The sequence below is a fragment of the Meira miltonrushii genome, assembly GCF_003144205.1.
Source record: "Meira miltonrushii strain MCA 3882 unplaced genomic scaffold FA14scaffold_2, whole genome shotgun sequence".
NCBI lineage: Eukaryota > Fungi > Basidiomycota > Exobasidiomycetes > Exobasidiales > Brachybasidiaceae > Meira > Meira miltonrushii.
The window spans coordinates 131,918-156,652 of record NW_020289944.1 but is presented as its reverse complement, the minus strand read 5'-3'; the positions used below and the strand labels follow the sequence as shown (position 1 = coordinate 156,652).

The 24,735-nt window shown below is 41.4% G+C and overlaps 9 protein-coding genes across 9 annotated transcripts; 5 read left to right on the top strand and 4 right to left on the bottom strand.

Annotated features, from left to right (window-relative positions):
* Nucleotides 1–3,385: 3,385 nt before the first annotated feature.
* Nucleotides 3,386–4,549, bottom strand: FA14DRAFT_154009 (uncharacterized protein; the record flags this gene model as incomplete). Its single annotated transcript, XM_025497651.1, has 7 exons — nucleotides 3,386–3,459; nucleotides 3,498–3,528; nucleotides 3,635–3,684; nucleotides 3,792–3,959; nucleotides 4,069–4,172; nucleotides 4,241–4,333; nucleotides 4,404–4,549. 7 exons carry the CDS (start codon nucleotides 4,547–4,549, stop codon nucleotides 3,386–3,388), a joined length of 666 nt encoding a protein of 221 aa, XP_025354857.1.
* Nucleotides 4,550–6,338: 1,789 nt separating this feature from the next.
* On the bottom strand, nucleotides 6,339–7,039 carry FA14DRAFT_184102 (Osmotin, thaumatin-like protein; the record flags this gene model as incomplete). The annotated part of the gene is made up of 3 exons (XM_025501365.1): nucleotides 6,339–6,592; nucleotides 6,661–6,795; nucleotides 6,859–7,039. The coding sequence occupies 3 exons, from the start codon at nucleotides 7,037–7,039 to the stop codon at nucleotides 6,414–6,416; spliced, it is 495 nt and encodes a 164-aa protein (XP_025354856.1). The 3' UTR covers nucleotides 6,339–6,413.
* A 533-nt stretch (nucleotides 7,040–7,572) lies between these two features.
* On the top strand, nucleotides 7,573–8,214 carry FA14DRAFT_167228 (uncharacterized protein). The gene is made up of 2 exons (XM_025500074.1): nucleotides 7,573–7,878; nucleotides 7,957–8,214. The coding sequence occupies exons 1-2, from the start codon at nucleotides 7,588–7,590 to the stop codon at nucleotides 8,110–8,112; spliced, it is 447 nt and encodes a 148-aa protein (XP_025354855.1). The 5' UTR covers nucleotides 7,573–7,587; the 3' UTR covers nucleotides 8,113–8,214.
* A 33-nt stretch (nucleotides 8,215–8,247) lies between these two features.
* Nucleotides 8,248–9,648, bottom strand: FA14DRAFT_31654 (uncharacterized protein). Its single transcript, XM_025502173.1, has 4 exons — nucleotides 9,324–9,648; nucleotides 9,063–9,262; nucleotides 8,775–8,989; nucleotides 8,248–8,713 (listed from the first exon to the last, which is right to left on the bottom strand). Exons 1-4 carry the CDS (start codon nucleotides 9,462–9,464, stop codon nucleotides 8,481–8,483), a joined length of 789 nt encoding a protein of 262 aa, XP_025354854.1. The 5' UTR covers nucleotides 9,465–9,648; the 3' UTR covers nucleotides 8,248–8,480.
* Nucleotides 9,649–10,704, bottom strand: FA14DRAFT_31653 (uncharacterized protein). The gene has a single exon (XM_025502172.1). It carries the CDS (start codon nucleotides 10,607–10,609, stop codon nucleotides 9,833–9,835), a length of 777 nt encoding a protein of 258 aa, XP_025354853.1. The 5' UTR covers nucleotides 10,610–10,704; the 3' UTR covers nucleotides 9,649–9,832.
* A 442-nt stretch (nucleotides 10,705–11,146) lies between these two features.
* Nucleotides 11,147–12,427, top strand: FA14DRAFT_109155 (MFS general substrate transporter; the record flags this gene model as incomplete). Its single annotated transcript, XM_025495867.1, has 2 exons — nucleotides 11,147–11,756; nucleotides 11,820–12,427. Coding segments are annotated over 2 exons (1,218 nt in total), but the record flags the coding sequence as incomplete, so codon positions are not given.
* Nucleotides 12,428–16,005: 3,578 nt separating this feature from the next.
* Nucleotides 16,006–16,425, top strand: FA14DRAFT_177955 (uncharacterized protein; the record flags this gene model as incomplete). The annotated part of the gene is made up of 3 exons (XM_025500800.1): nucleotides 16,006–16,127; nucleotides 16,196–16,287; nucleotides 16,358–16,425. 3 exons carry the CDS (start codon nucleotides 16,006–16,008, stop codon nucleotides 16,423–16,425), a joined length of 282 nt encoding a protein of 93 aa, XP_025354851.1.
* A 3,331-nt stretch (nucleotides 16,426–19,756) lies between these two features.
* Nucleotides 19,757–20,024, top strand: FA14DRAFT_177954 (uncharacterized protein; the record flags this gene model as incomplete). The annotated part of the gene is made up of 2 exons (XM_025500799.1): nucleotides 19,757–19,875; nucleotides 19,940–20,024. 2 exons carry the CDS (start codon nucleotides 19,757–19,759, stop codon nucleotides 20,022–20,024), a joined length of 204 nt encoding a protein of 67 aa, XP_025354850.1.
* Nucleotides 20,025–21,400: 1,376 nt separating this feature from the next.
* On the top strand, nucleotides 21,401–24,578 carry FA14DRAFT_167227 (aspartyl-tRNA synthetase; the record flags this gene model as incomplete). Its single annotated transcript, XM_025500073.1, has 3 exons — nucleotides 21,401–21,426; nucleotides 21,712–22,435; nucleotides 22,517–24,578. The coding sequence occupies 3 exons, from the start codon at nucleotides 21,401–21,403 to the stop codon at nucleotides 24,542–24,544; spliced, it is 2,778 nt and encodes a 925-aa protein (XP_025354849.1). The 3' UTR covers nucleotides 24,545–24,578.
* Nucleotides 24,579–24,735: the final 157 nt, after the last annotated feature.

The following is a 24,735-nucleotide window of genomic DNA, read 5'->3' as shown; positions in this document are numbered from 1 at the left end:
GGATATAAAGAAAGATGACATTATTAACGGAACGAAACTACCGAATTATTTTTGTTTTTAATGATTCAGTCACATTTGATGACGATTTGATACATAATTGAGTCCAAACATTGCCGTAAGCTTTTGGATAAATTTGTGTATCTGGATGATGACAAAACGATCATATCAAGTGGGCACAATAAATTTAATGGAGGGAAGAGCGTAAGATGAAAAAGTACAATTTTCACAAATGTGAATATTGAAGGGTTGCAGTGAACAATATACAATGATGATTGCTTATAAAACAATCGCAGACATATTTTCGGAAAGCTGGTAGATCTGTTCGATGGTGAGATTTGCTAAAATTTGAGCCGTTTGAGAGTGAATGTTCGCGGAAGTGCGCACTTGATAATGCAATGACACAACTAGAGAAAGTTTGCCCTCTATTGCATTGATCAACACCAAAAGACTTGCTTTGAACCTTGTCGTGTCTTCATTCTGAATTCTTGATGGAATCATTGTCTGCACTGATACTCAGCTAGGCATGTCGTTTGTGTTAATTTAGCTGCATGACCGCCACAAGTACCGTAACAAGCCCTCTTTTCCAATTTGACCATCTGCTCGTCACCCGCCTCTTTGTCTTTTTTTGAGATAATAAAATAAAAATGTGGTTGGGTTAATTCAAGTGATGCTGATCTAAAAGCAAAAGAAAGGGATAAATTGATCAGTATATAGAGTATGCAGTATAAAAATGGAAACCTACCTTTCGATAATGGTCTCTTGGAACACTTTCGGTGCTGGCATTGCTTGGGTGAACGCAAAATTGGTCAAGAGTGCAGACAGGAAGACTGCTAAAATGTGTGAAAAGCTCATTTTACGGATCTTTATGGTGCCTTTTTGAAATTTAGAGGTGTGTCAACGACTGAAAGTAAAAATTTGAACTATTAACCTTCTTATAAGCTGTTTGACTTTTGAAAAAAGATCGCTCAGCATAATTAATATGATGCTGATTCGAAATGCATTTATTAAGCGATGATGCAATAGCGGACCTTAATGTTTGAATATGTAAGCTTCCTGTTCGTGATGGCAACCAGATAAAAACGGAAACCAAGCTTGGATGAAGAATTTTTTACTCAATTTAATATTTTTCGAGCTCAGAGCGGAGACCGCGAAATGAATCTGATCGATGGTCATACCTGATCACAAGTATTATAATTCAATCAAAGGCACTTTTTCTCACCTTTGTGTAATTAAATCAAAGACAACGAAAACTCGTGTAAATAAGGTACGCTTTTTCGTACGCAGATCAATGACAGAATTGATATTTATAAAAAAGAATATGGAGGATGTTGCTAAATAAAACTTTATTAAACATTCAGAAATACCAATCCTGATCGACTGGGAGCAGTCGGCCAAATCAAATGTATGTTTTTTCATCCGAATCATCATCATCTTCGCTGTACCACCCCTGTCAAAGTAAAGCTGTGTATTCGAAGACAATTACGCCAACTCTTTCAGTCAACGACATATCTAAAATTTCCCATCAAAATCGTTTTGCAACATCTATTGTTGGGATTAATGCGTTCCTGAAATATTTCCGCCGTTTAGAGCGGCCAAACGGATGATCAAATCTTCAGCCCATTCTGCCGCGGATCGGTATACCAGCGGCTTTCAAATGCGTTCCTGAAAAAATAGCACACTCTTATCACTCGGCTTAAAGAGGTTACTTAGGGCTAGCATGAGAACTTTCACCCAAGTAGGAACAATGGCTCCTTTCTTTGCAAGTTTCCCAAAAGAAGCGGGTATCCGTTTTTGATTGCTACATTTCCTGTCCTGATCAAGAGTTCACTTTTACTTATGACGCTGACAAAGATGAAGGATGGCAGGCAAAAGCGGCATTGCGCTTGATGTTATTTTTCTCAATGTTAATGGCGGACACTAATTCTTGTTCATTTCTGCTGTAATTATCTGTGTACCTGCAGTATTAGGTTGCCATGATTGTATCTTAGCATCTTTTGTATGATTTGTATTACTGTTTTCGCCAGCTTTTTACCCGAACTTGTGCTGTTCACATGTCAAATATCACTTAAAACCGCAGAAAGCTTGTTTTAGAGTATGAATTACCAAGATGTGACTCAAGAAGCAATTGAATTGCCTCCGTATTATACTACGAGCTGAACCATGCAGAAGAAAGCATTAATGAAAGTATGAATTGAAAAAGAGTTCTGCGTTTGTATTCATTGCTCGCAATGATTTTCAGGGGTACAGGTAGATTGAGTGTATTTTTCCCCACGGCCAGCACAAGTTCCATAACAGGCAGCATCCTCTACCGTTGCTGACTTACCATCATCGGTGTTCTTGCGCTTCTCAAAAGTGGGATAAGGCCATGATTGCGTTGAAGGAGATCTCAATCTAGACAGGGCGGATCGGGCAGGAATAATCTAAGTAATCCGCTGAATGACATACAATATCAAAAACAAATCTTACCTAATGAGGACTTCTTGCGAGGTGCTTGACAAAGGAAGTGCCTGCGATAAGGCGGAGTAAAGGAAGACTGTCCATAGAAGGGTTATTGCTAGCTTTTGGTAGATCATGATAACCCTTGAAATTAAGTAAGTGTTGACTATTTTGACACTAATATTGTCGAGATGGGATAAGTACAGAGTCGAGCGAATAATTTTCAGGTATTGTTTTTGAAAAGCAGATCAACTGCTACAGTTGGTCCAGCCAATGTTGAATGGTATGTTGTTTGGGGTATAGGTCCAGCCTATGTTGAATGGTATGTTATGTGGAGTATAGGTCCAGCCAATGTCGAATGGTTTGTTGTCTGGAGTATAAGTTTTATCTCAAACAAACTTGGGCTTTTATAGCCATCAGTTTGTTTGCCTGCTCCTCCAAACGGCAAAATTTTCCCGTGAGCCTTACGCCACCATTTCTGTTCCTGCAGCAAAAGAAATCTGGTAACATAATGCTGTGCTTCCATGGCGGAAGGCGTTATAACCATACATTTGGATATGTCATTATAAAGCTGTCAAAAGAGGCCTCTTGAGGTATTCTATTGCGGGGTAGTAAAACTTTAAGAAATGTACAGCCTTGTAGCCGATAAAAGGTGGGCGTTACCCTTTTGTTGAAAGCCCCTGGTGAACGCCTTCTATTCTACCTTTCGCCAGTCTTTTTGTATGATCCCGTTCTTGGGCTTTTGAATAATTCCGTTCTCGAGCTTTTGCATGGTTCCATTCGTGAGCTCGTTGAGCCACCTACGAGGCGCTTGATGTTTCCCATTCTTTGGCACGCTCGGGATGGCATTTCTGTTTGAACTCCATGGACATTTTTTGCCACTTTTTGAATATCACTATTACACTCTTCTCATTAGAACATGCACATGAAAGTGGCGTTGTTGAGGTGTTCATGTGTACTTCGTTTTCATAAAAGCTAGGTAGTACTCCGTTTGCCTTTTATCTGAATTGAAGGAGGGAGAAGCTGAATATGAAAATAATACGTTATCGCACAACACGCACACAGATTGACTTTATCCTTCAATTGGATAATCTGAATTTATGGTCTACATAAACAAGAAAAAGAGTAAATGGTCTTGGACAATGTGGATAAAGTCGAACTTGTAGAAGGGAAGTGGCTGGGTGTGTCATCAGGGTACCTCTTCTTTAGTATCAAACTGAGAAGTAGTAGTGGAAAAGGGAAAGTGAGCTACAAAAATTATAGAATATACCCTGTGCATCATTGCCTGCAATGATTCTCAGGGGTACAGTGATCCAACTTGTATGGCTCTCCACGAGCACCGCAGTTGCCCTTACATTCTTCTTTATCATTCGTAAGGGCTTCTTTCAGCAGACGTCGGATCAAGTGTTCACCTTTACCCCCACCGCTATTGTCGCTCTCAGGCATTTCGAAAGCAGAAGAAGACAAACCTTGAGCTGAAGGATTTCTTTGTCTGATAAGGTGATCAGGTCTGCTTAGTGAGCCTAAAGACAGTTTGAATTAGACATAATCATGCAACTTGCCTTAAATGAATTGGTTCAGGTGAGTTGAATTTGTGATGGTTGGAATGGGTTTGCGTTTGCGTCATCTGACGTGCGACCAATCTATCGCAATCTCCATCACATCCATTATCATGATCATTATTGTGCTTTCCGGAAGCATCAAGAAGCCATGGCTCCTTTACTGGACTTCTTTTCCTAAGCAGATAGGATAAAGAAGTGCGTTTAGTCAACATGGTTGAAGTTTCTATAAATATATAGCTTACCTTGCATGACTTGGTACCGGTAAAGGTGGACTACGATTCTGATGAGAAATGGTTTCATGAGGTTGTCCGAATGTACTCGATGGATCTCTTTGTCTGAGTATTTAAAGGAAAGTATCTAGCGAATCAGTGAATAAGGTGGGATGAACAGAATCATAAAGCTTACCTCAATCGACCTGGTTCGGGTGGGTTTAAGGATTGACTTGGGTGGGAGACACCACCAGAAACTCTCGGAACGGGAAGTGCTTGTATAAAGGTAGAGCGTAGCAGTACTACAGATAAAAAGATGATTGGTAGTTTTTGAAAGATCATGATAGATGATAGGACGTTGTCTCGATTTGCAGTGTGGTTTATGAAGCGGATAGGTCGAGCGAAGTGAAGATAAGAAAATTCTGTGAAGAAGAACAGATCAATTTGCTACTATCGGACCAGCCGAGGATGAATGGACCAGCCAAGGATGAAGAAGTTGTTTTTGAAGCGGATAGGTCGAGCAAAGTGAAGATAAGATAATTTTGGGAAGAACAGATCAACTGCTATTATTGGACCAGCCAAGGATGAAGAAGTAGGAGTGTTTTGTTGGGGGGGGGGGGATTTCTACGGGAGCAAAATTTGGGTCTTATATGCCATCGGGTTTCATTCTTGCTTTTTCGAATAATCATCATTTTCCATTTAGTTTGCCGCATTTTTTCTATTCGAGACCCAAAAATCTGGTTTTGTAGCGGAAAGCTGTGCTTTGTTGGCAAGGGCGTTGTCACCATTTGTTTGGACATATTCTACTTTTGTGAAGTACCATCTTGACCTTTTCTATGATGTGGGGTAGAAAGCTTCAGCCTACATTCTTAGGTAAGATGCACAGCTGTACCGGCGGTAGAAATTCGGCGTTACGCTGATGTTGCTGTTTGGTGAGAGCCTATTGCGGACGCCATCTCTTAATTTACCGCCAAAATTGATTGTTGTACCTGTTCTTTTGCAATGTACCAGTTCCTGAATTCATTTAGCCCCCTAGAAGGCGTTCTTATTTTCCCATGCTTCTGCACGTATAGGATGATGTTCATCATACTTCTCTATCTTTAGCACAACAAACTCATCGCACGCAAGAATGAAGATACAGTGGGCGTTATGAAGAAATGCCTAGCATGCAAGAGATGTGTACCTGATGGCGCTCATCCAGCACTGTTTTCGACGACATCCGCCTTTTTATTTGGCTTGAATGACGGTCAACTGCACAGCTCCCACACTTCCTAACTTCGAACATTACTTTGTAGGTTAAAGATATTGAAGTATCAGAGCTATAACACAGCCACAGGGAGCTGTTACCCTATCTTATATTAGTCGTCGTCATTTTTTGGACACGTAACTTGGACGCCGTTGTGATAGCAGGTAAAACCGCCAGCACGTTTCTGAACGAAATTAGGGAAAAGTATCAGCACTTTAACAAATAGTCTAAGTTAGTTAAGAAGCGACCCACTTCAATAAGGTCGGAGCTACGCTTCATAGGTGATGCGGAAGCATGTAATACGCAAAGCAAAAGAATGCTTACTCAAATGACTTCATTGAAATTGAAGAATGAAAGACGCATCGTAGATTGGTGAAGACCGGGAGAGACTATAGGTGAAGTTATCGAACGTAAAATATTACCTTGGCAAAGAGTAAAGTGAGGTCGAAGTATAAACAACCTTCCGAACAATTGCTTCTCTTTATACTTCTCTATATACTCCTGACTCATTCCTATCCTTTATTATGATAATAACATTCAGGCTCCTATCAAACCTTCAACCCTTTATATTTTTTTGTTCTTAAGTCTGAACTTAAATAATTTCATGTTTTTATCTTTGGCGTTCGAGCTCCTTTCGTATCTCCCATTGATGAAAGGTGTTTGTTTGTTAAAGCATTTATATTCCGTCCTTCAGCCTTAACACTTGAAACATCAAAGCGCCTTCTACCTTACATCTACCCCCTTTTCTTCAATGATCCCCATAGATCTTTTCCCCTCTCACCACCTAGATGGCCTCCTAGCGCCTGTATTAGGTCACAATAGAATTATTAAGCATTCATACTGAATATTTACAAAGGTTGATGTGTAAGGATTACTCTATCGACACTTTGCATCTATGGCCCGACATAGAAGCTCAACTTGCTGCGCTCCAATTTTATCAATCATTTCCCTGAAGAAAGCTTAGGGGCAGAAGGTATGGGTAAACGTACCACCAACAGGAGAGCTACGAACGGCTTGGAAATCATTAGGGTTATGGAATGCTTGATTGGTCGGACAATTGTTGTCTTTGCAAATAACGGTTTGACCGTCTGAGCTGTGTAATTCAGTAGGAATATTGACTGATCCACCGACAAAAGATACTATGCATCAAAAAGGGAGTGAAGTCAGCCATATGTTTTCATATTTGATGATCAAAGACCTCACTCACAGTCCCAATATTCGCGATCATATGACCCATAACCGAATTCGCTCAAAATTGCATGAGAAGTAATCCCGGCATCATTGCATACCAAGCCGCCGTTGCATGCGCCCGCCTGGCAATTCGCACCCGAGCCATCACAGCCTGTACGACCCCAAGCACGAACGCCAAGTGCATGATCATCAATACCGTGAGAGACTGATTAACCTGGACTTAAACGATCACCGAAACGGATGGAATTATTTGGCTGACCGTTTGGTGCAGCACCGATGGCCGGCCAGACGGTGTAAGAGCATTTGTTGACAAACTTGATCGTGTATGCAGATGTGAAGTTGATTGTTGAAATGATCAACAAGGAGACTGTAAACCAGATTTGGGAGAAAATCATCTTGGTAGAGTATGGATCTTTCTTTGATGATGGTAACAAGAATGATTGTGTTTGAAAAGTTCTTATGCCAATTTGAACTTTTCCTAATCCATGATCACTCCAACAAGTCTTCGGGCTTTGCTTCCTCTTTAGGATGAAAGCGGACCAGTCAGGATTTCATGCGTACGTCAAAGTCCGAAATGAGGCAACTGTGCATACTTGCAGGCCGTTTTGATCAAAATAGCCGATATCGGCCATATTGAAATGACACATACCGTTCGGGAAGACCAAGAGTGCACGGTCATGATCACATGGAATAGGCACACAAGTACACCCCGTTCTGAGTGGAAAAAAGGTAATATGATCTCATAAAGCCTCCTGTCGCGTTTTGCACTGCCTCGATCTTAGTCCGATTCATGCAATCAAAAAGGCACGGTCAACTCGGCATACTATGATGCCGACCAAATCAGGTGTGAATGAATGCTGCAACTATTATTTCACACAAAGAATCTTGATTGTTTATTGTAACTTTCCTTTTTTGACAACCACAACATCTTTTATTCTCCAGGATGAAGTTCTTCTACATTTTGAACATTATTTTCATGGCTTTCCTGGCTTCTGTCAGTGCAAGCTCTCACGTAATCGATGTGATCAACAATTGTGGTACACCAACAAGCGTTCAATTGCCTGGCCACGGTATTTTTGGCGCAGGTCGACGTACGATCGATGGTGATGTTCGCGGTGGAATCGCTCAACCGTGCAGCGATATCAATGGCGTCGGTTGTATCTCGGTGGAATTCAGTTTGGTTGATGGAGTTTCATCTGCTGATATCACTTTGATTCCTCCTCATCGTTATGATGTGAGTTGCTAATTCATGCTGTGTTCTTCAATCCTGCTTACCGATAACTTTTCAATTTTTTCTTACCACTCTATTCAGCATAAAGCCTCCTTCTCCCTCAACAATGGTCAAACTGGCGCAACATGTGACAATCCAAACTGTGGCTCGTGCAATGCATTCTACAAGTATGATGACTATTGTGCTCAACGTCAAGTCAATGGTCCAAACTCAAGCATCCGCATTCAATTCTGTTGAGCGAGTCTGTCTCATTCTCAGAGATATTCTGAAAGTTAGGCCGTGCAAATCATTTCTGTGACGAAACCTGTATTAATCTCTACAGCCCGCATAATTGCAAGGCACCCTTAATGAACTTTTTAATGAAAGATAGAACTTGAAAACTGTTCGCACGTCGAACACCTTGTTTGAATAAGATTCACTTACCGATCAGTCGAGACGCTCTTCATCATCACCACTGCTAGTATTAGGCTCGAATTAAAACAGATATTGACGTATTAGAGTGTGTTCAATACAGATAGGTTTGAAGGTGATCACTGTGCAGAAGTGTTCGTAAAAGTTGTGAAGCATAGTAAAATGCTGCTCCACAAGTGTGATTTGCTCTTTCCTCAACTGACGTACACGTTGCCCAAAGAAGTTTTTGAGCCGTCAGCGTTTTGCAAATCACGTTCACCATTAACGCTATTCGGATCAAATCGTGCAAGATAGGCATAACGTTCTACCTTTGACTCGCCATCCAAATATTGAATCACAGAACGGAGAAAATCCGCACCACCTCCCGCAAATACAGTTTCGGGTGATCGACCAAATTCGGTAATCCAAGCAGGAGTATATTTGCCATCTTTGTGGGAAAGGGCTGACGTCAGCTTATGTACCTTAGTAGTGGAACAGGAAACACTTACTTTTGTACTTGATGAAGTAGTCCACTGAGCCTTTCACGGCAGCGGCATCGGGTGCATATGGATGGAAGGCGTATGCATCAAAATGACAACCGGAACAAGCTTCAATGAATTGATCTAACCAGCTCAAACCTTGACCTTGATTGCTTGAAGATGTGATGGCGGGAGCCACAAGCTTTTTGCCTTTAGCACGCAAAGGTTCGAAGTATTGACGCCAGCTGAGAATGAAAAGTTTGAGTCAGTAAGATTCCCGCTCATATTTCGAATTACGTTTCTTTCTTTCTTTCTCACAGATTCGCAGCCTCTTGAGGAGAGAGATTCGCTTGACCTGCATTGTCAGGTTCGTTGAAGCCCAAGACATATGGTCCATTTTGTGCAGCAGCTTGTGCTAATTGACCGATAGAACCATCATTGACTCGTTGCATTACGTCAAACTCCATCCCGTTAGGCACGTTTCCGCCTGTTGGGCGATAATGCTCATAATCATAAACCTGGGATGAAAAGAGAATCAGAAAAAGGATTTCAAAGACAGAATCCATGCTCCTCACTCACCCAGCCTACTCTGCCATTTGCATAGAAATCGCTGACTGGATACTTTTCGAACCATGGCCATGCGATCCCACGTTTAGAAACAGCGAATGCTTGATCGACAAGGAGAAGAGAAGCCAAAAGACAAACAAGAGAGTTTTTCATGATGGGCAGTAGATTGAGGTGGTGTAGTAAAGAGAAAAGTGATCAATTTGATGCATTTATCATGCTTTCATCCAGGAATGATCTTTGGATAGCCCACTATGATGCGGTGTTTCCTTTCCTATCCGCAACTATTTCGGTGTCTTGATTCATCGCATAAATCGCCGAACAGGCCGAATGGTACCCATAATGCAAGCTGTTCGGTGTCTTCCTGATATTTGGATGTCCGAAGACTGTAGCGACCGCATGATCATGGCAACATTTAAACTTTGCCTAGGAATAGCGTGGCACTTTTGCAATGCTTTGGCGCTAATGGATCACAAGCACTCCCCGACAAAACAAAAGACATAGCCCGATCATGATGTACTTACTCATCTACCACTTTCATTCATTGCTTGTAGGGCTAGTTTGCACTCTTGTCTCATTTCATCATCAAGCCGAGAAGTTTGATACAAGCCTTCAATTCGAGAGTGCCAGAATTGCCAACGTCCTATCGTAAATCCTTTTATACTCTCATCAAGCTCGGACTGAGCTCCTTTGCCAATGGTTCCCATCTTTCCAAAGAATTCTTCATTCTCTAAGCAGGCTTTATTCAGTCTACTACCTGCTATTTGCAACCACACTCTTGCCGCTCGGATTTTTGTGATTGATTGGTGAAGTACGAGATCCGCTATCGACTCATGATCTTCAAATGCTTCTCGAATCATCCAGAGGGCATGCAGGCAGTAGTCACCTAGATTTGCTGTGCTGCAAATGGTAAGATAGGCTGAAAAGGCACACAGATTGATGTATGCGTCGGAATGATCTGATACGATATCCAATTCTTCTCGAATGATCGCACCTAGAAAGGGTGGAGGCTGACTATCATCATCAAGTTCATCATCGTTCAAACGCCAATCACGTTTGCTTTCCTCGTCAATTGGAACTTTACGTTGTTTTAAAGTCTCACAAAGGCATACAATAGGCTCTTGTTCTTGGAAAGGTGTTTCTTCTGCCGCTTTTACGATGATGAGCCAGACTTCATACACCGTTCTTCGTTCAGATTCGGACTTGTAATGATGAACTGGCTCTAACAATGTGTCCAGCACTTCGTCAATTGATTTTACTCCTTGACAGTATGCCATCACATCTTCCACGTCTGTTCTCATTTCTCAATGACATACCAAATGATAGCATGAATGTATGCACTGCACACAAGCACACCAAACGTGCAATAGTATAAAATGCGCCGAGAAACGAAACGGTGGGGTGGGCGATACGCGTAAAGATTCATGACTCGATTGGCAGCCTAACCGCTCAGGAAGCCGCGGTTCTACTACCGGACCTGCATTACAAGAAGAAGAAGAAGCAAAGCCACTGGAAAATCGGAGGTCAAAGTTCAGATCAAATGAGAAAAAAATTCAATTTGTGGGGGAGGAGTAAAATGTGAGAAGTACTTTCGTATCACCTTCATCTCACATCAACGCAAGATGGAAGTTCAAGTGTTCGAGCTGGGTAATCTACACAAAGATGGCACTCAAAACACTAAACGTGAACAAACGCCATCCTTACCGGCAACGCCTGGTATAGAGGACACTCCGACAACTTCACGCGGCGTTTCACGATCAGCAAGTCCGATCGGCGCAAGGGATAGCTCGATTGCAAATTTGATGGATTCGACAAACGAAGATGAAGTAGACTCAGCTTCTGTTCTTCCTCCTATTGATGGTGGTACAAGAGCATGGACATTTTTACTTGGTGCTTTTTTGACAGAAGTGATATGTTTAGGAGGCGCATTCAGCTTTTCCATCTTCCAGGACTATCTAGTAGAATCAAAAGAATCTCCTTTGAAAGACGCAAATAACGTTGGTGTGAGTGCAATCGGTACCATGTTGGTCTGTCTTTCCTACTTTGCTCCTCCGCTCGTTCGTGGCATTTGGGCTCGCTTTACGATGTGGAACCGATGGATGGGATTTGCAAGCTTATCACTTGCAGGATTAAGCTTGATCATTGCAAGCTTCGGAAACAGTACCGCTTTTATGGTCGTATTCATGGGTATTTTACCCGGTACATTCTTGGGAATCGGAACGCTAAACTACTTGATCTGGCTTCCACAATGGTTCTTGAAGAAGAGAGGATTGGCAAATGGCATTGCTTTTGCCGGTGCAGGTACTGGAGGTATCATTTACCCTTTCGTGCTCAATGTTGCATTGAACAAAGTTGGCTTTCAATGGACTTTGCGTATTTGGGCTTTCATCATCGTATTCATCGGAGGATTTTCCACCCTTTTGATTCGACCCCGTATACCACCAACCCGTCGTTCAACCTCCAATCAAAGTGCAAACATCGGTAACAGCCAATCTCATGATACCACACAAGGAAAATCTCGCTCAAAAAATGCAAAGAATGCTTTGAAAAAGTCTCTGAAATCTTTATCGTTCGGAAAATCTCCTCTATTCGTTCTGAATGCGTTGGCGACATTTGTGGTTAGCATGGGCTTTTTTGCCGTCTCTTTCTATTTGGCAGTCTATTGCAGAAGTTTAGGCTTAAGTTCTGGTACGTCAACGGGAATCGTTGCGGCTTTCAATGCCGCCGCACTATCGGGAGAGATTATCATTGGACATGCATGTGATCGATTCCCATATCCATCAATTATCTTTTTGATCGGTGCTATGGCTTCTAGTTCGGCATTTTTACTGTTTGGTCTGGCTCAATCACTTGTTGGTGTGATCTTTTTCGTCTTGTTGTTTGGAATGGCAGCAGGTAGCTATTGTTCTATTTGGACACCGGCGGCATATGATATTTCACGCTTATACAATATGCAAACGGCAAACGTTTTATTGGGATTAACCATTCCGAGAGGTTTAGCATCAGCTATTGGACCTTTAATTGCGGCCGCATTGTATCATCCGGAAAAGAATCAAGCGAAAGCAATTTTTGGTGCATTTGGATTTGATGGCTTGATCGTTTTCGTGGGTGCATGTATGGTAGCCTTGATGCCATTTGCACCTCTCATTTCGTACAGCAAAGCAAAGGCTTTTGCTTCAGCTGATCCAAACACACTGCACGAACGTCTGTAAATTAGTCAACACAAAATTAGAGGGATTTGCAATTTCTATCAATGCTCCATGATTTAATTTGACCGCAAAGCGTTAGTCAAACAACGCTTGTGAACACCTCCGTTCAGGAACCACTGCTTTGATTGCGGCTCCGTTGTTTCATTATGTTGAAAGCTCTGATAAGGTCATTCTCACAGTGAATACTACGGCTGTATTTGACTGCTTTGCTTTCCCGGCGGCGATACTTAAAGTGGTTAAATTAGCATATTAGGTCCGTTTTTTGCGGAGACGAAAACATGGCTTACCTTATAAGTATAAGCAGCTTTGGTACCGACAGACAGTACGGTCCGGGTGTAAATCAGTAAACGTGGTCAAAAGAAGTTGAATGTGTATATCCAACTATAACAAGTTTAACGCTTGGCTGCATCGGCCAATGCATCAAGAAGAAGTTGGCTTCGGCGCTTGAATCACTTTGGGAGATAATTTCACCATTTCGGCAACGGACTTAACGTCACATACCGAAGCACTAAATATGGGAAGTTTCTACGTCATTACTTCACAGCTCTAGTCTTGGAAAGTTCAACTGTTGAGTATTCTACATTTTGCATTGAAAGGTTGTCCTTTGTGATTGTACGAGCGTAAATTGATGGTCAAAAGAACTTTCTACTTTGTAACGGAGTTAGAATACGTCATCTCCCTTTTGAAAAACAGGGAGGGTGTTGATGGATATCCGAGACGTACTGTCCTGTACACAAAAGATGTCTCAGTCAAAAAAGCATTTTCCAATTCGATCTGATGTGAAGATCGAGACAAGAAAGTCACATTAGCTTCAGCTTCGAAAGAAATGATTCTGATTAAAAATGCTCATCATGAAAGGTACTTAAAGAACATTTCCCTCATAAAGTTGATCCTCCACCCCCCCCTTTCAGCAATCTTTCATACCAAGCACTTTCCTTTGCTCTTCTTTATACAATAACAATGATGTTGCTAACATTGCTAAAGCTTTCCATACTCATTAACTTTCTCCTCCTTCTAATGCAAGTCGATGGAGCACCAATTCCCACGTTATCACAACGCTCGATAAAGATCGAAGTACCTGAAAGGTGAGTAACGGCTGTGAATTCTAGATCGTTAACGGTTTACTGAACTGCAAGGAGATTCATTTCTAGAGCTTTCATAAATTCGCAAGGAAAGAGAGAGACAAAAAAGTTTCAATTCACTTCTAGAGATGTTGGCGGGAAGAAATCGAAATCTGAATCGAAATCTAACGATGAATCTTCCGATAACGGAAACGATCAGGGTTCAACAGGCGATGCAGCTTGCTATGGAAGCTGTCCAGGTATGTAAATTCAGTAGATCTGACTCAAAAGATTTGACTGACAGAATACTACATTCTTTCAATAGGGAGAGGGCAAGCGTACACTGGAAGAAGCTGTAAAGCCGTATATCACTGTCGTTCTTAGTCGTAATAATGCGCGGGATCCTGATTTGTAGAATCCAAATTTTCGCTTTTTACGACGTTTGGACAGTCAAAATTTCGTTTTGCCTCTATATTAACATACTTTCCATTTGGCCAATACATTCTCCTCTGCCTGGAAAGTGGCGGAGATTGTCTCACAAGATATAGCGAATGATTCAATCATCTTATCTCCGTTATCCTCTTCGGACTCTCTTTTCAATGTAGTATACATCTTTTGGCATTTGGACAGTATGCATGTTCTCATCGGAACTTCAAATATTGTTTCTTTTCTCATACAATCAGCACTTTACCTACACTCTAAAGCCCTTCTTCCTGGCTGTTTGCTTGTGATTATGTCATCCTTCTTGATTTGTCTGTCCGCACTCTCTTAAGTCTGACTCGTTCACTGTAAAGTGCTGTAGCCGTGACCAAACAATTAAACAGTGACACCAAACCGTGCTTCGAAGATACTTAATGCTGCTCCTCACGTGCTATACAAGGCGTACTTCAACTCGCCACTTAGTTCCTCCTCAGAAAGTAAGCACAATTAAAAATGGGGTCACTCTACCTAAGCGTCTCTTCAGTGTCGTGCTTTTTATATTTTCATAGTGAAAACGTTACTATTCCGACTAGATTACGTCATTCCGTTAATTTGACGCAATTCTTCAAGCCATTCTTCACGGCTCCGAGCATTATGGCATAATTAGCTTGGAATAAAAAAATTCAGATTTTGCACGTTCTATAATGAGATTGATGTTAGATATACGAAGAAGTTTAATAGCTGCTGAATACCTAATATGTGGTAGCAGTTTCAGTGGGCCAGAGTACTGAGACATGCCTATAACTCGACATTTGGCAAATTTCGTGACACTTTTTTTGTGCTGTCTGTAGTACATCATGCAGGCACAGTAATGATCATACCGCAAAGTAGAGAGAAATTGTGCTATCTAAGAAGGATGCTTGAAAGTCTAATCTGGTAACTTTCTGTTCCCTAAAAAATACATTTCTCTCTAAAAAAGATTGACAAAATATGTCCTTGAGTACGAACCCGTTTTTGTTGTCATGACAATTTATTTTACTTTCTTGTGGCTTCTGTCGGGTGACAACAAAATAATGATAAAGAACTTGAACGTATGTATATGATGAAGGTAGTGAAATCTTAATGGATAATCAAGCGGACTTTGAACCCTGAGAAAAGTTATAATTAAAAATCTTTTCAAATGCAGGAACAGATATCCGAATTCGGCAATCCCAGTGATTCATAAACCGAAAAGGAGTAAAGTACTAAGAGTACATCATTATCGGATATTTGACCTCCGAAAAATGATATCATGGAGAGAACGAAACCGATATCACGGGGAGCGAAATAATGGTCATGTTCTCGGTAGCCCGAGGGAAACAATAAGAATGACCCTTCGGAGTATTTCGAGCCGTTTCCGCGGACGGCTCACAACGAGCAATTCGTGCCACACTCCTCTGCTAAAATGAAAGACGGTACCGAATATGAAAGAAAAAGAAAGCCCCTAAACTCATTTTACTCCTATAAAGCCACTTACTGGGTTCCTGAATCCTCGGTACCGTGAGAAAAAGGTTCTACTCATGCAATATTAAACACGACGGCCCGAACATTCTGCGAAGAAAGTCTTCCTGACCGAAAGACCGAGTAAGGGGAGTGTGGAGGTGTGTACTTCGGACAGCGGATAAAAACTTCTAAATTCTGTCAAGGCTGTCAGCACTGTAAAGAGTGTAGTGGAATGGCTTTCGTGGATGAAGTTCAAAGTGACTTGTGACGTTCAAGAACGAAAACGCTCATTTCATTTTCAATTTCATTTTGTGATCATGCTGACGAAAACACGGAATGGTAAATGTCGATGTTTCAAAGATTATGATTTTTTCTAATTCCTCAAACACGATTTTTGATGATGATGAAAACTATTTAAAGAGCCTTTTTTCGATCATTCAAATCCCCAACTTCATCAACTCCTCACAACAACTTCAATTACAAACAACCAAAGCTAAATCTCTTTCTTCAAGCTCAATTATCAAAATGATGTCTTCAACAATGAACAAACTCTACTTCATCATTGCCATCACTGTTGTTCTCTTGCAAGTTTCCCAAGTGGAATCCTTGCCTGTCAGACAATTCACCAATGTGGAACAACGTCAAACGTGAGTTAAACAAACGACAAAATCAACTAAATCTTGAATCGCTTTACTGACTAAACCTTACGCAACAGTCCATTCTCTTCAATCAAAAGAGATGATTCGTCGAGTCAACAGCCAATGAATGCAGGAACATCAGCAGCTGCTTGCTACGGAAGTTGCCCAGGTATGTGGATATGCAGAACATACTCAGAATTTATCAAAAAGACTGACTTGATCACATCATTTTTCAATAGGTCGTGGTCAAGCTTACACAGGAAGAGCCTGCAAAGCCGTTTACGGTTGCCAAAGTGGTAGTTCATGATGATCAGCAAATCTTGATATACCCGCATAACGTTTCCCTTTTCATCTTACGTTTCTTACGATACAGTCTTACTCACGCTTTTTAACGATGATTTGATATACTTGTTTTTTCTTTTGCAGAATAATATTTCATTTTTACAAATTTCTTCTTCCCGCATTATCGGGAACATCGGATAAAGCTCTTTCGGCGAATTTGTCCGCAATTAAGCCTTCTAGCAGATATGGAAATGCGGGAAAACAAAAGATTAAGTCTTTACAGCTGTTCCTGATTATGACTTTGATAGTGAGGATTGGCTGAAATTGATGAGCAATCTGAATTTGTCTACTATTAGCTCTTTTGGCGGAGTTTGAGCAGCATTGTATGACGACGGTGGTCATTTTCGTGCTGGTAGAAGTAAGCATATACATTGCTTACAAAGCAATTGGATAGCGACAAAAGCTGGAAAAGCTCAGATCATGTGATGATCGGCCTCGGCTTAAATTTTGTCTAGCTTTTGCCTCTATATGACGTTGCAATGTTCAATCTTCTTCCCGCTAATGGGCATACTTCCCGCTTTTATCTTATCTGACGATCATATAAGCCTACATGACCCATTAGAATTGTTATGTGTTCTTATTCGCACGTGATTCCGTTTTCATTTGTATGCAATGAAGCCATGGCAATGAAAAATGACGCTATATTGACCCAACAGGAAGGATCTTTCGGATCCGAAACTTAATGTACGCTTGCTACGAATAGCCACTCACGTAGGCATCCGTACACAAGTCAAAAGCTCTTCCAACAGAGAGGCTCTGATCTACGGATATCAATGATGAGATAAAAATACCGCTTTGCCGTTCAAAGATCTCGATGTGTATCGAGCAATCTTGCATGTTGCCACAATGAAAGGCCGAACCGATATATATCGATCTACATATGAAGCTACTTGTACCATATTAACAACATTCAATGCCAGATTCATATCCCGCTCCAGTGCAAAAGCTTACCTTTTACCGCAAAAAGCCGTCTTAGTACATTAGATTCTGAGTGGGTATCTGTGGACCAATTTTACGTTTGTGCCTTTATACGCCGGTACCAGACATTTCTCATGAATGACCCGATATACTTACCGTTACAGGTAACGCTTATTTTCTCGGCCGCCTTTGCAAATGGGATAAATCAAACCCATAGATATTTATGGTCAAGTGCGGTTAAGCTATGCTCACATGAAAAATGTGAGGGGATTTCACTCAAATTGGATGGTTAATGCACCTGTAATGTATCATGACTATTCGAGAGTAGAATGATGAAGAGAAATTGTAGCGTGCAATCTTACCGCGGATAGCCGTCTTGACATTTCAATTTTTGAGCGGGTGCCGCTACAAACTGTATCTCTAATTTCCTTCTGAAGATCTAGTTCAATCGACTTCCAATCGTTCATGTCAATGGCAGATCTCAATTGACATCTCATAATCTAGCAAATGGCATCGACACGTAAAACACAGGGGATTAGGAAATTGTGCGAACACGAAATTCTCCTGAGTGTGTTAGACATGAAACATGAAGCATGGAGAAAGGCGCAAACGGGCCGCATTCTTGCCGTTGTGAAAGCCATAAGATTTTCAAAAGGGTGGAAAGTAGGCAAAAACAAGTTACGAAAATTTTTGTAATTACCTCGCTCTCTGTTTGTGAAAACTTTTTTCCAAAAAAAAAGGTTCGGGAACCGAGTTACACCCTTCGATCGTAGCGGCTTTCATGATTGAAAGATCAAAGAGTGCTACATTGGTTCTCGGAAAAGCCGGAAAATTCAGAATGAGGTATATCGATGTTCACTGTGCCTTTGAATAGAACATTAACAGCGGCTCCCGCTTGTTTACTTTGCCTTCTTAGGAACCCGCAATTTTTACTCATTTGAGACAGCTAGGGCTTTCCCATCGGCCAAAATGATACCAAAAAAAGTAACACGGGTTTTCTCTCTCAGAAAAGAGCAGCGTGGTAAAATGAAGTAGTCAATTTTAATGACAATAACACGACATGAATCGTTTTGAGCGAAAACATGCAGACATAGACATTTGGAGTGCGGGTATAAAGAGATATTTCCTTCCGACTTTACCATCCTTTTAGAGGTAGACCAATTCTCTTCCCCAGACTCAAGGTTCCATCAAGTCGGAATGGAGCCACTATTCAAGTTAATATGGCTGATCGTGCCTTGCATACTTTTAGTCAGGCTTTGCTCCTTGTCAATTATTGGTCCAACTCAAACCTCTTGGATAAGCGGTCAAAAGAGTAGGATTTTGCACGGGTGAGAATCGTTCTCGGTAACCGAAGTACATGGGGAATATTGACAGCATATTGGCTTTGTATTTTTAGACTACCTGTACCACCATTCAAATACCAAATAAAGCCCGTAGAAGTGCAACTTTCAAAACGTGCTGCATGTTATGGGTCTTGTCCAGGTATGTGCCGGCTTCTTTAGAACTTTCAACTCTACTCCGAATAACTCATTCTTTCTCCTTACAGGTCGAGGAGAACAATATAAGGGGCACGCCTGCCTTAAGAAAAAGGCTTGCCCGCAAGTTGTATAGAGAGATAAAAAGGAGACAATCATTTCGTGTTTCAGCTGCAGGCAGTGTGACAAATTTTGACGTTCTCAAACATATAATCTGCGAAATCCAGTTCATGCTCTAGGTAGCAGGGGCTCTACTTTTTCCTTTCTCCTATCAAATCTGCGGTTATACATTTGTAATGAAATCATAAATTATTTATACATTTACCATAGCATCGTCAATGGCATGATGTTGTGGTCATGCATATCTTTTTCAGAGTTTCTCGATCGCTGTAGTATTTATTTATTACTTAATGATCAAAAGCGTAACACTGATCGGAATGTTGAATAAAGATATAAAGCTAACAGACTGCATAGGGTCACGTACAACGAGATATTTATCATTCTCAAGACAAATGTAAACCCCTACTTCCTCTTCTATAAAACGCTATCATGAAACAGCTTGTACCTTGAGCTTACAGCGTCATGTAATAGTGACACGCTCCTAAAAATTCCGATCGTGATTAGCCAAAAGAGCCTTCTCCGTGAGTTCATCAGAATGCCTTATATCTTTTTATGTTTGGTCCAAGGAGGTTAGTCGTCATCAAGGAGGCTAGTCGCCATCAAGGAGGCTAGTCGTCATTATAAAGAGATATCAGGTCATATTAAGTAGGAATTTAGGGAGCTTTTGTGCTGGTCTTTGCTTTAAAATACGTATTGAAAAGGTATAAAAACCTCAGTAAATTTCATCACACTTCCTCTCTCTCTCTCTCATCAATACCATCTTTCGCTATTCTTCCCTCCAAAATGTTCAAAAAGACTCTTTTTATCGCTCTCTACGCTTTCGTCTTCTTGGCAACCTTACATCTAGCTTCTGGTATGCCAACAATTTCCGCAGGTGAACACTTCATCGAGTGGTCAAAGAGGTAAGTTATCCGGAAAAGAAAAAGAAATTTTTATACTTATAAATCAACTACTGTACCTTATCAGAAATCCTGCTGCTTGCTATGGCGATTGCGCAGGTCGTGGAGAGCCTTACACGGGACGTGGTGGTGAAGGACGTGCAACTGGATAACAATGCCAAAGTCATGGTCTAATTTCCATAATAGCCAGTTTAGTACGTCAAGAACAAGTAGTGTCCTGATTTCCTATTGCTCGATCGATTTTGCCTTTTTCCCTTTATTACGCTAATTCTGCTCTCAAAGCCACATATCTCTACTATACATCTTCATCTAGAATTAAATCATCTTTTCATTGATAGCAAGTATGTGTGATCCAGTCGAGATCTACATTGGGTTGACAAATATAGAGATACCGTATATCGATCTGACTTTAGCTTCCGTTCCTCTTGCAAAGTAGATGCTGCATACTAGGAATCTATAAAGAAGGAAGATATATAGCGATAGAGCCAGTAAAACCAGTTGAAGGCTATGATCATACCCGCTATATACGCTAGAAAATTTTAAAAGATGAATTAGGGATCAATAAGGTATGAGCGACCTCCTATTTTTGCTACCGTAAAATCTATATCTTCAAATATCCTGTTTAGGGATCCATATCGTCTTAATGAAAGGTACATGAAGTCATGTCTAAGATGATTACATCTCTTCGTACCTCGCTTTAGGAGGCGAGTTATATGATGATGAATAAGGATGAGATCATATCAAAGATAACTAAAGATGAGGTCATATCAAAGATAAAGAAATATGAGGTCACATCAAAAATAATTATATCTCTTCGTGTCTTGCTTTAGGGCGCGAGTCATGTGATGATGAATGAAGATATGGATATATTAAATAAAAAAATTTCACTCTCGATTTAAGAGGGTATAAAAGGCGACTGATAGAATTTACTGTAATCCCCACCTCTTATTATATTTCAACTTTCGCTTATCCTCCCTTCAAAACATGTTGAAGAACACTTTTCTCATCGTTTTTTACGCTTTCGCCTTCGTGGCAATATTACATTTCACTTCTGGTATGCTAGCAAAGTCCGAAGGTGATCATGTTCTTAAATGGGTGACCAGGTAAGTTAAAATAAGACCGAAATTGATTGATTCTAGGTACAAAGCTGACATGAATCTACTTTAACCTTTCAGAGATAAACAAGTTTGCAGCGGTTCAGGCTGCGCCGCTAAAGGTGGTGGTGATGATGGACGAGGATGCACGGATAAAGACCATTGTAAGCACGCAACAGTATAAACAATAACACTATTAGGAGAGCTAGCATGTCGATCCTTCTCTTCTCATTCCCCATTTTCCATCACTTTTAACCATATCTCTTCTTCCATATCATCTCGAATTCTGATTATTGCCTTGATGATGTTGTTGTGAAAGTAGCCCGTACTTGGCGCCATGCACTTTAGCGCTGAACAAACTTTTGTCCGAGAAGGGGGAATGAATGAATGAACGCAAGCAGATAAAAATGAAAAAACGCTAATTTTATACAGTCATGGTGCCCAACGCGTTTGAACTAAGGTAAGTAATCCATGCGTCAATCTTCAAAAGATCACGGGAAGGGTTATGCATATAGCAGCAAACACAGCAGCAGCAGCAGTACCACCAAAGAAGATGATGCACTTGTTCGTCCATACATCCATCTCACCATCACACCTCCCCTAAGATGGACACAATTCCAGAAGATCATCATCAAAATGCTCAAAACGAACAAGAGCCAAAGAGAACAGGTTCAAACCTTTCCTTGTTTAGCCTAAAACGTAGATCTCTACTTTCACCTTTTGGTCGTAAATCACATGATGCAAGATTGGAATCTACTTCATCCGATAAGTCCAACGGAAAGAATTCTTCAAGACGGGAAACAAGCAACGGTACCAATAATGGTTCCTCAACTCCCACAAAATCCCTTAACGGTTCAAGCGAAAAAAATGAAAAAGCAAAGATGCGCAAAATGATGGAAAACAGCATCAAATTACGAAGGATGGAATCTGATAATCGTGCAGCTATCACCGAGACCGAAGGTCAACGGTCTCGCTACGGCGTCGTTACTACTCTTCCAACGGAAACGGTCCAAAACCTTGATACTTTAACCGAATCAACGGAACCAGGAACGGAATTGTCATTCAAAGCACGTCTTCATGCTGTTCGTAATGTGAGCAATAGACTCGCTTTCTTGATCTTGCGTCATCAACTTTTGACCGTTCAAGGTGTTTTGCGCTCAGATGATTCAAATATCACTCGCCATATGGTCAGATGGGCAGAACGGCTACCAATTGAGACCATCGTCTTTGTACGCGGAATCGTACAAAAACCCAACGAAAGGTTGCAAAGTACAGAATTTCATAACGTTGAAATCTTGATCAAAGCGATTCATGTGATCAGTATGCCAAACGTGCCTCTTCCATTCCATCATTATGGAGCATCAAGCGTTCCACAAACTTCGGCAAAGATGGCCGTTTCCCATTCAAACGAAGGATCAAGAGCAAGTATCAGTAGCGGCGAAAGTACGTACAGCGTTGGTGCTGAACCCGTTGACCATAATGAACCCGCTTCAGCCACAACTTCGGTCACAAGCGTGTCAGAAAAGGCAATCACATCAACGAAACCACAGGCCTCTGTCTCTTTACCTGTTCGTATGGCAAATCGTGTCTTGGACCTACGTTCTCCTCCTTCACAAGCAATTTTCCGCGTTCAAGCTGCCGTTTGTCAAGCATTCCGTCAGTTCTTGAACGAACAAGGTTTTATTGAGATTCATACACCAAAGCTGCTTGGTGGTGCGTCAGAAAGTGGTGCAAGTGTGTTCAAAGTGGATTATTTCGGAAGAAGAGCATGCCTTGCTCAAAGTCCACAATTGTTCAAGCAAATGTGCATTTGTGCTGATTTTGGTAGAGTCTTTGAAATCGGTCCAGTGTTCCGCGCAGAAAATTCAAACACACATCGTCACTTGACAGAATATACCGGTTTGGATTTAGAGATGGAATTGAGTGGAGACGATTATCATGAGGCCATGTATATGATCGATGGCTTGCTCAAAAGCATTTTTGCTAAGTTGCAAAAGTCACACAAACTCGAAATCGAAATCGCCAGAAAGATGTTCCCTATTGACGATTTCGTATATTTGGATGAAACGCCAATTTTGGAGTATCGCGAAGGTATTCAAATGCTCTTGGACGCAGGGTATACCGAAGAGAATGGCGATAAGCCGAAATCAGATGAAGATTTGTCCACTCGTGCTGAAATGCGTTTAGGAGCTTTGGTCAAGGAAAAATACAAGACAGATTTCTATATCTTGGACAAATTTCCTCGTTCTGTTCGTCCGTTCTATACCCATCCTGATGAAAAGAACATCGTTGCATCGAATTCTTTCGACATCTTTGTACGCGGTCAAGAGATTATTTCCGGTGGTCAACGTATTCATTTAGCTGATGAATTGGAGAACAACCTCAATAAGCAACATATCGACACACATGGCTTGGAAGATTACTTGGACAGTTTCCGTTTGGCAGCTCCACCGCATGCAGGTTGTGGTATTGGACTGGAACGATTTGTGATGCTTTTCCTCGGCTTGAACGATATCCGCAATGCATCTTTGTTCCCGCGTGATCCCAAGAGTTTACGCGAGACTCAATTGCCAACCGACGATCTACGTCATCCAGAAGCAACAACCCTAGCCCGTAAGAGAGCACCAGAAGATGGCTTGCCAAGCCTGGAGAAGCTCATTGCCAATTATGGTGATTCTTCCAACACATCTTGGCTTGACGATCGTTTCACGATTTGGCGTGAGGAGATAACTGGCGCAGCAGTAGGATATTGCAAGATGAACGATCGTTGTGTGGTGATTGGTAATCCGTTATGTGAAGTTGGTCAATATAGCAAGGTTGCAAATGCCTTTTTAGCCGATATGAAAAAGAAGAAGCTCAAGCCGATCTGGCTTTTGGTTGGTGGCGATTTCGAGTCTGTCTTGAGTCAAACATGCAACTGGAATTCGTTATCGTGTGTAGTCGAATCCCGAATCAAAGGCGATGCAACCGAAGCCGAGAAGAAGGCCCGCTCACATGAGAAGAATTTGAAGGTGACTCATGTTCCATTCGAAGAAGCTGTTAGCGATGAGCAAAAGAAAGAGACTGAAAAATGCATCGAAGAGTGGAAGAGCAAGCGGAAAGAACGAGGAAAGCAGGTCCATTTGACGAATGTATTGCCTTGGCAAGATGAAGAACATAGATCCTACTTTTTCGTCCACGAAGGCACAACTTTGGTGGCCATGGTGATCCTTGCTCAATTATCCACCAGACATGGATATCAAATCAAGTGGGCTCTTGATTTCCCCAATGCGCCCAACGGAGCGATCGAATATGCAATCACGACTGCTATGCATACATACCCAAGCGTAAAATTGACTTTTGGTGGTTCTGCAGTGGAGAATTTGGTAGCGGGATCGAACATTCGTGGTGTAAAAGCAAAGGCATTAGAAGGAACTTATCATTCGATCGTTGCCAATTTGCACTTGCTTAACAAACTTGAATTCCGCAAGAAGTTTGGTGCTTCTTTAGATGAAAGATTATGGATTTGTTATCCACGTGGAGGAATGGGACCTAGAACGATTAAAACGATTTTGTCATTCTTTGGTGCAACGGATTAGGTAGAAGGTTGAAGTTGTTATGTTTGTTGTCGTCGGGACTTTTTTCTTTCATACTTTATATACGCTAGACCCCCCGAACCTTTGTTATACACTTGTTTTTAAGCTGATCAAAAGCGTGTGTCTGACTGACTGCGTGTTTCGGAAGACGGACTTGAGCCAGCATCACCCCGCATCCTTTTCCTTCTTTCCCG

Excerpts from the sequence above, each read along its gene's own strand:
- FA14DRAFT_31653 (XM_025502172.1), bottom strand. The coding sequence starts at position 10,609 with ATGAGAACAGACGTGGAAGATGTGATGGCATACTGTCAAGGAGTAAAA.
- FA14DRAFT_167228 (XM_025500074.1), top strand. The coding sequence starts at position 7,588 with ATGAAGTTCTTCTACATTTTGAACATTATTTTCATGGCTTTCCTGGCT. Across the intron at positions 7,879-7,956 it reads TTCCTCCTCATCGTTATGAT|CATAAAGCCTCCTTCTCCCT; the intron begins GTGAGTTGCTAA and ends CACTCTATTCAG.
- FA14DRAFT_31654 (XM_025502173.1), bottom strand. The coding sequence starts at position 9,464 with ATGAAAAACTCTCTTGTTTGTCTTTTGGCTTCTCTTCTCCTTGTCGAT. Across the intron at positions 8,990-9,062 it reads CCTCAAGAGGCTGCGAATCT|CTGGCGTCAATACTTCGAAC; the intron begins GTGAGAAAGAAA and ends TTTCATTCTCAG. Across the intron at positions 8,714-8,774 it reads CTACTTCATCAAGTACAAAA|ATGGCAAATATACTCCTGCT; the intron begins GTAAGTGTTTCC and ends TTTCCCACAAAG.